The sequence below is a fragment of the Physella acuta genome, unplaced genomic scaffold (genome assembly GCF_028476545.2).
Source record: "Physella acuta isolate Inbredline_101_S28 unplaced genomic scaffold, ASM2847654v3 ptg000094l, whole genome shotgun sequence".
NCBI classification, from domain to species: Eukaryota; Metazoa; Mollusca; class Gastropoda; family Physidae; genus Physella; species Physella acuta.
Window position 1 is genome coordinate 7,948 of NW_026731614.1, and position 9,553 is coordinate 17,500.

At 37.9% G+C, this 9,553-nt stretch overlaps 1 protein-coding gene across 1 annotated transcript in view; it reads left to right on the top strand.

The window, feature by feature from the left end:
- The first annotated feature begins 457 nt into the window (after positions 1-457).
- The window catches only part of LOC131929220 (uncharacterized), a 71,315-nt gene continuing 62,219 nt past the window's right edge, over positions 458-9,553 (top strand). Inside the window, exon 1 of the mRNA XM_059285341.1 lies at positions 458-1,533. Coding sequence (XP_059141324.1) covers positions 1,422-1,533 — 112 coding nt within the window. The 5' untranslated portion in view covers positions 458-1,421. The remainder of the gene's footprint in view (positions 1,534-9,553) is intronic.

A 9,553-nucleotide genomic window follows, 5' to 3' on the forward strand; every position in this document is an offset into this window, starting at 1 on the left:
CTGGTTAAAATAGTTCTGTAGAAACATTGATGTCTACTGGCTAGGATATGACTGGTTAAAATAGCTCCGTAGAAACGTTGATATCTACTTTATAGAGCACAAAATTCGATTAACGAAGACTGGCATAGACACCGCTTAGTCCGGGCAGTGTTTGCCGTAGACTCTCGTCATGTAATGGTTTGATACTGATCCAGTTAATCGACGCGCACACGGCGTCATTAGCACACACCTACCCACTGATTAGAAATTGATTCTTGTCCACCATTGATCCGCGACCAAGGACAGGCGCAGCGTTTAAATACAACTGTGAAAAACTGGTCATTAGTAGCACACACCTACCCACTGATTACTGCATTCATCCGTGTTCAAGGACACACCTAGCGTAGAAATAAAAACCTTGATAAATTGTGAAGGGAGGTAACACGCCGAGTTTTAAGATTAAAAACCGTGAAAAACTGTTAAGGGAGGTAACACACCTAGAATTTAATTAAAACCGTGATAGGTTGTGAAGGGAGGTAACGCATAGCATTTAATAAAATCCGTGATAAACTGTGAAGGGATGTAACACAACTAATTTTTAATTAAAAATGTGATATACTGTGAAGGGAGGTAACATGACTAATTTTTTAATTAAAACTGTGATATACTGTGAAGGGAGGTAACATGCCTAGGTTGAGATAAATACATTGATAAATTGTGAAGGGGGGTAACACGCTGAGTTTTAAGATTAAAAACCGTGAAAAACTGTTAAGGGAGGTAACACACCCAGAATTTAATTAAAACCGTGATAACTTGTAAAGGGAGGTAACGCATAGCATTTAATAAAATCCGTGATAAACTGTGAAGGGATGTAACACACCTAATTTTTAATTAAAAGTGTGATATACTGTGAAGGGAGGTAACACGCCTAATTTTTAATTAAAACCGTGATATACAGTGAAGGGAGGTAAAATGCCTAGGTTGAAATAAATACATTGATAAATTGTGAAGGGAGGTAACAAGCCTAACATTTAATTAAAACCGTGATAAACTTTGAAGGGGGGTAATACGCCTAGTGTTGAAATAAAAACCATAAAAAACTGTTAAGGAAGATAACACATGTAGCTTTTAAATATAATCGCTGAAAAACTGTGAAGGGAGGTAACACACATAGTGTTGAAAGATAAACTAAAGGGAAGTAACACACCTAGCATGTAAATAAAAATTGAAAAAAAAACTTGTCACCAGTAGCATAAATCTAACCACAGCTTACAACATTGACCCGTGGCCACTGATACACAATATAGCGTTCAAATAAAAAACCGCGAAAAAACTAAAGGGAGATCAGCACCGGGAACCAAGAGACGTAACTGCGGACACCATACTGATGACCAAACTTTGGCATAGTTTCATTGTTGAATCGGTGGCCACTCCATGGCCTTATGGATATCGATGACCCACGGAATTCGGCGTTACCGTATATCGACGACGAGTTTGACGAGTACACCATGGCCTTGTTTCATCGGTTTCTGGGAGGAAACATTCAGTTCCCAGGTTTGTTTCTTCTTAACATTTGCTTTTTTAAACTTGATGAATTGTTAACGAAACAATGATATTGCATGTTATGTTGTTAGATAAAAACATACAGTTCCCAGGTTTGTTTCTTCTTAACATTTGCTTTTTTAAACTTGATGAATTGTTAACGAAACAATGATATTGCATGTTATGTTGTTAGATAAAAACATACAGTTCCCAGGTTTGTTTCTTCTTAACATTTGCTTTTTTAAACTTGATGAATCGTTAACGAAACAATTATCTTGCATGTTATGTTGTTAAAATGAAAACATTCATTCATATGTTTGTTTCTTCTTAACATTTGGTTTTTTTAAAACTTGATGAATTTTTAATGAAACAATTTTCTTGCATGTTATGTTGTTAAATGAAAACAACTTTAAATAAGTTATTTAAATAACATTTTTAATGTTATTTTATAAAATACAAACAATTTATCGAAACTACTATTAACAATAACATATTATTATTAAATAACTGTTGTAAACAACGAAACAATTATTATTTTTAAAATGTTAACAATTTTAACTTTATTTAATGAAAAAAATTGTTATAACACAATTTTAACGTAAACATTTCTTATTATACTAAAATAAAATGGAAACTTCTGTAATCGTTGTGTATAGCACAGCTGTTGCAATGATTAACAACTTTCTTATCATTTTAAATTGATTTTACTTTCATTCGACTTGTTTGTACATTTTATACTTGTATGAGAAACTTTGGCTAAATATATCTTTACATAGTTTACAATGTGTATCAAATCAGAAGCAAACGACTAGAGTTGCCTATAACGATCCTACTTACTTAAATTCATAATTATTTTTATTGCCAAAACTATTAATTAAGATGAGCGAATGTTGATTAAAAGAACAATATTTTGGTATTAATTATACAGTTGTTTATTCTATAACTACTTAGGTTACTTAATAAAATTACACTTTGGGAACTGGCAATCCATCTGTTTCTATGGCCTCATCATACGTAGGGATTTGTGTCAGCATTATGCCCAGCCGCCCTTAATTTCTAGTCAGGCTATCGAGTCCCTTCAGAAATGGGATTCGAAATCTAGACTTTCTTGTTGGCAGTCGTCGCTCTACCATCTCGCCACGTAACTCCATAGGTTACTTTGTACCCTGGCGAAAACTAAAAACTCATGTGCCTGTTCTTCTGTTAGTTTTTAGAGTTTTCTTTAGTAGACGATTGTTTTCTTATAACAGGGCTCCATGACATATATCTTAGAAAATAGAATGGAATGGTTCGATCTTGAGTTGTGTATTGTGGAGAATAGAGTAGAGGCATAGAATAGAATCTTTCTTTGCCGATCTACAAAAGAGAGTGCAACAAAGTTATTAATTGGAACTAGGCTAATTTATTCAAATCAATGGAGTTGATGCTGAATTCGGGGCTGGAGAATGTAATAGGAATGGGGCGGAGTACGAGGAATAAGTATGATCTATTCAGGTAATTTACCCAGTAGATTGATGGCTAGGAGTCGACTACAATTGACAGAGGGTTGGGGTATTTCGTTTTTTTAGCTGGTTAAGTGAGTATATGAAGCTTTATTCGTAGAGGGGTTGGGTACTCATTTTTTAAAAGCTAGTTGATCGAGTATATGAAACTTTATTCGTAGAGGGGTGGGGTACTTTTTTTAGCTGGTTGAGTGAGTATATGAAGCTTTATTCATAGAGGGGTGGGGTACTTTTTTTTTAGCTAGTTGATCGAGTATGTGAAGCTAAATTGGGCTGGGTACCTCTTTTTTAGCTGGTTGAGTGAGTATTTGAAGCTTAATTCATAGAGGTGCGTAGTGGGTTACCTAGTTGTTTTTTTAAATGATTGAGTTTGCATTCATAAAGGGTTGGCTGTGGTGAGAGGAGTAATGTATCTATACATAGAAATATATTGTATTATATATATATATATATATATATATATATATATATATATATATATATATATATATATATATATATGGGGTTATTAAGACGTTCAATTTTATTTACATTGTATTTATACACAAGTTCGAATATACTACTCCCAGCCCTGCTGTCATTTAATATCCTATACTCTTCTGCTATCCAGCTTTCCGCTATAACGTTAAACTACGATCTATTCAACCTAACCTCCTAACTTATATACAATACCTGCGCTACTGGATTGTAACTTTCTCCTACCTCCGCCATCTTTTCTCAACAGCGCTTACTTTGACCATCTCCTTACGATTGGTCAGCTGACGGTCACACGTGACGAGTCATATCGCATCTCATTAGCTCCTACTTATTCTTATCTGCTAGCTGTTCTACTTAACTCGTAACTTTGACTTGTTTCTAATATTGCCTAATGTGCATCATCATAGTAAAGTACCTAGTTTTATTTAGATGGTTGAATGAGTATTGGTGCTGAGTTCATAGAGAGATGGGGTCGGGGTACCTAGTTTTGTGTAGCTTGTTGAATGAGTATTGATGCTGTGTTTATATGGGGATGGGGGTTGGTGTACCTAGTTTTATTTAGATGGTTGAATGAGTATCGATGCTGAGTTCATAGGAAGGTGGGGTAGGGGTATCTCGTTCTATTTAGCTTGTTGAATGATTATTGAAGCTGAAATGGGCTAAAAGAAAAATTGTCGTTGACAGATACAGAGCGTTGTGTATGCTGCTCAGCTGTATGCCTCACCGCTGTAATGTGTAATGACGAGTGCGTGCCGAGCGACAATTTTCAGCACATAATGGTTCTCGAGGGCGGTTCTTGGAGCGCTCGGCGGCCGAGTGCTCGAACAGTTACCCCACGTTCTTAAAATCTGTGTCCGGCCACAAGTCGGCCACTGGGTCAGGGGTGACCTTCTGACATAACCCTTGACCTGACTCTGGTGTGAACTCACTTAGATTTGAGAAGTGGTAACACAAGATGGGTGTGTTCATACAGGGCCAACACCCAATAAAAAGTCTCAACTTCATCTTTCATCAAGATCTTAACTACCATAGGCCTTGACTTACTTTGACTTATTTCATTAGAGTCCCTGAGAAGCAAAGGGCAGCAGCCAATACTCTCCATCAGACTCGGTTTTGGGCAGCTCACTTTATTTAAACCCACATAAGACACGACCAAATGAACAGTCTCAGCTTCACACAACATGAACATTTAACAACATAGGCCTACAGTTGACCATTCACCGCTGTTTAATTGTATCATACATGTTGTTTATTTTGAGTTACTTAACTATTCTATACGAGCCGGCCCGCGGCATGACATACGCCGCTATTTAGTTGTTTCTAATTTTCAATAATTCATAATTTGTGAATTCGACAGTACCAACGCTGACACTGAAAATATTTCTTTAAAACACTATAAGTAGCTCGTTAAGGACCATAACCCCCCCCCCCTTCCTCCCCCCCCCCTCCCCCCCCCCCCCCCCCCCTACGTTTAAAATCGTTGGCTCTGCTTGTAAACATTTAGAGTGAACACAGCTCACTAAAACCATGTAGGAGTGGGGAGGTAGGGAGAGCGTTTGCAGCTTGTTTTCTAACGGCTCGAAGAGGAGAATTATATATATAGATGCACTGTGAAACATGTTTAAAGTATTAAAGTTACCCTTCAGAATGTGTGGGTCCTTGGTGCAGATGAATTAGAATTTACCTGCTTCTGTGACCTTGGCATATAAAGGGACTATGTAGTCAGCAGAATACTGAGCATTACTTTCCTTAACGTAAATCATGTATTCATTCGAGCTAGGTTGTCTGTATTCGTCAGATGGATTCCAGCCCTATTCCGCACTCGAACCCGACATTAGAATTAGAACCTGAGATTTTCGAATTAGCAGTCGAGCACTCTATCAAAATGCCCATGCTAACTAGAGAGAAAACGAAACTCACCACACACATACATACGTACATAACTAATAAAAGATAACTAGAATCCTAAAAATAGATGTTTACACTATTTTTAGATTTATCTAGAAATCAATAAACTCGCATGGTGACCTCTAAGATTATGTTTGTCAATTACATCCGTTTCAATTGTAAGTTTTAACATAGAATTCGTCCAGTTAAAAATATAATACACTCTAGCATTTACTTAAAGACTTAACAGATTTCATCAACATGCATACATACAGATATTAATTTTTATAAACAACAGAATATAAAAAATCAATAACTGAATAAGTCGACTAATTGTATTAGCGTTGCTAATTATCCACATGTCGACTAATTATATTCACGCTGCTAACCCCCAATATTTGGCGTTGACATTTGAGTTAGAGAAAACAAGCGTTAGCTGAGGCCTGTTAAATGGTATAATTACACGAAGCTAACCAGTGCTAGGAAGTCACATGGAGATTTGGACGTAATGACCCGTGGCTCTGCTAGTTCAAGCACTATGTTGTTTACTTTGCTCATTGTGGTAAGCTAGAAATGTAACAGACCTATTATGTGTTATAGTTATGCTACACATTATGTTTGCCAAGCTAGCAATGTAAAACATCCCGTGATGTGTTATAACTAATCTAAACATTGTTGTCAAGCTATAAATGTAACAGACCTGTTATGTTATAGTTATGCTACACATTGGGTGTGTCAAGCTAGAAATGTAACATCACGTGATGTGTTATAGCTAGACATTGAGTGTGTCAAGCTATAATTTAAATGTAACAGACCATGTGATATGTTATAGTTGCTCTAAACATTGGGTGTGTCAAGGGTCCTAGGACCTTTGACCACAGGTGCTTTGACCATAGGGGGTTTGACCATAGGGGGTTTGACCACAGCGGAGCTTTGACCATAGGGGCTTTGACCATAGGGGGTTTGACCACAGCGGGGCTTTGACCATAGCGGTGCTTTGACCATAGGGGGTTTGATCATAGGGGGTTTGACCATAGGGGGTTTGACCACAGGTGTTTTCTCAGCAGAGGGTCTTTGATCATAGGTGGTCTATCAACGGGTGTTTGATCACAAGCGCTGTGTCCGGCTTTGATCATAGGTGTTTTGTCCACATATGGTCTTTGATCTCAGGTGGTTTGTCCAATGCTGTCCATATATGGTAAGGATTTATTTTAAAAGTTGCTAAATTATATTTTAAATTTCGACATGATGTAATAATATGGTCAAACAGATGTACTGACATATTTGCTTGCGATAGCACATGTATCATTTAGTTAACCATTTTATGTATTACATCTTTGACTATATTTTTGGTAAGTTTTGTTTCATTTTTTATCCTTTATATATGATATGTATTTTCAAGTACTTCTACATTATTTATTTGTGAAACTTGTTATATGTCGCATTATTTGTGTTTCATTTATATTTAAAATAAATCTATGAGGTCTAGCACCAGCCTTTATGTGGAGACTAAAATATAATTCTTGGCTTTTTACTTTCTCGTATATACGAAGTATAGAGAAAGTCTTGTAATCGTGCAAAAAAAAAAATCGAGATTTTTGCAAATCTCGACGTTTTGCATCTCACTGATACGGAAAAACATAATTTTGCAATCTTGTCCGTATGTCTGTGTGTCTGTGTGTGTGTCTGTGTGTGTGTGTGTCCGTGTGTAAACACGATAACTTGAGTACCGTTACAGCTAGGTTGATGAAATTTCATATATAAGTATTTTATCAAAATCGTAGATCCGTATCAACTTTTGAGCGATTTCGGATAACCGGAAGTGGTACTTTTCCTACTTTGAATTTTTCAAAAGCCTATAACTTGAGTACTATTTCAGATAGATAAATGAAATTTCATACGTAAGTAAAAGATCTAATTCTCTACCTTCTATTAAATTTTGAGTCATTTCCGTTGACTGGAAGTAGTACTTTACGCTACTTCCGATTTCTCAAAAAACTAATGTAAATTTTAAAAGTAATAATAATATTGCGCACTATTATGCGCTTTTTTATTTCGCGTTCACTTGGTGTGCAATTAATTTGTCTACGAGATTTTATTCTATTTTTAAAACTTTAAGTATTTAAAATGGATTAAAAATCATGTCTATAGCCCGAGTTCCCATCCCCTGTTATTTTATATAAGAATATTCGAGAAAGTTTAGGGGAGATCACTCCCGGTTTATTTAAATACATGTTAATTTCTATTAACGTACTCTCAGGAAACATGTATAAAATCGTGTTAATTGTATCACACCTATGACCAAAGCTGGATACAGCACTTGTGATCAAACACCCGTTGATAGACCACCTGTGATCAAAGACCCTCTGCTGAGAAAACACATGTGGTCAAACCCCCTATGGTCAAACACCCTATGATCAAACCCCCTATGGTCAAACACCCTATGATCAAACCACCTATGGTCAAAGCACCGCTATGGTCAAAGGCCCGCTGTGGTCAAACCACCTATGGTCAAAGCCCCTATGGTCAAAGCTCCGCTGTGGTCAAAGCCCCTATGGTCAAACCCCCTATGGTCAAAGCACCTGTGGTCAAAGGTCCGCGCACCGTGTCAAGCTATACATGTAACTGATCATTTGATATGTTATAGTTGCTCTAAACATTGGGTGTGTCAAGTTAGAAATGTAATGATGTGTTATAGTTACTCTAGATATTGGATGTAATGCGCACCTTTTTCCCATAACCTCGACTGTAAACACAACGTCCAGTCTACTCTCTATCTCACTAATGATGTAATCTCGGTTGTATAAAATCAGAAAAGATTCACATACCAAAGCTTAAGATATGATTAGATTTAAACCCCCTTCGCTTGCAATCATGAGATGTATATCAACACGACCACACGGCTCCACCTTTATAAAATGGGGTTGGCGGTATTTATGGGGTTGGGGGTGTTTTTGGGTTGGTGGGTGTTTGCATCAGCCTAATAATTTCTACACACCGAAGAATATGTTAATAAAATAGCGCAAAAAGTAATATAAGAGTCGCTGTTCTAGAATATCTTACACTAGATTTTCTGGTCTTATTGCAAGCCATACACAGCGATTTAAGTTTAAGACCTACTGGTTGTGATACTATGGTGACTGTCGTGTCACGGATATACCGGCTCAGGTACACGGCTCGACGTAGTAAACTCCGACTTACTGGCATAGGAAGATGTCGGTTTGATTGCTACATGTTGGTCGCGTTTCATCCGTAGGTTCTCACCAAGCTTGTCTTCCCCACCCACCAGGTGCCTGACACCTGGTTCCCAGCTTGACAGTAGGGGAGTTGTGATACTATGGTATGCCTCAAATGCCCTTACAACCAGAGGCGTAGCGAGGGGGGGGGCATATGTCCCCGGGCGCCGACCTTAGGGGGGGTGCCAAATTGAAAGTTTGAGGGGGGGGGGGGCAAATGAAAATTTCGAGGGGGGTGCAAATGAAAAGTTCGAGGGGGGGGTGCAAATCGAAAGTTCGTCCCCGGGCGCCGGGAAGGGTCGCTACGCCTCTGCTTACAACGAGGTGTCACAATATATGATACTTTCGCCCCTTTTCGTCACCTTATAGCACTAAAATACCCTGTTCTAGTACGTGATGGAACTGGTCTTGAGTTTTTACATGGGTGACCAGTACTTTTATGATCACTGAGGAAACTATGGTCCGGAAAAAATTTACATTAATACATCTAGGTGAAGCTGGCTTTGTTCTACTGGAGCTGACTGTTCTCTTGTCATGCCCAAATGGAATTCGATCCGAATGAGAGGCACCCACACCTTAATCTCTTCCTATCAGATGGGGCCAAAGCTCGACCCAGTTCACCCGACTCGCTGGCCTATAGCTAATATTTCCTATGCGTGATGCTGCATTATCAGCTTTGGTCAACATCAGCATCCGACCACGCTGGGATGTGTGTTGCATAGCAACACTTTACTGTCACATTAGAATATCTAACATTGTGCTGTAATTTCAACCCCTCCCCCCAAACCAAAATTGAGACCCCCTCCCCACCTCGCTAGTGCTCATGATAACCGTGCACAGGAAACTCAAAACCTATTAAGTCTAATAAGTCGGAAATCTACATTTAACCTACTTACTTACACTGCTAAATTATATAACTTTTAATCATTG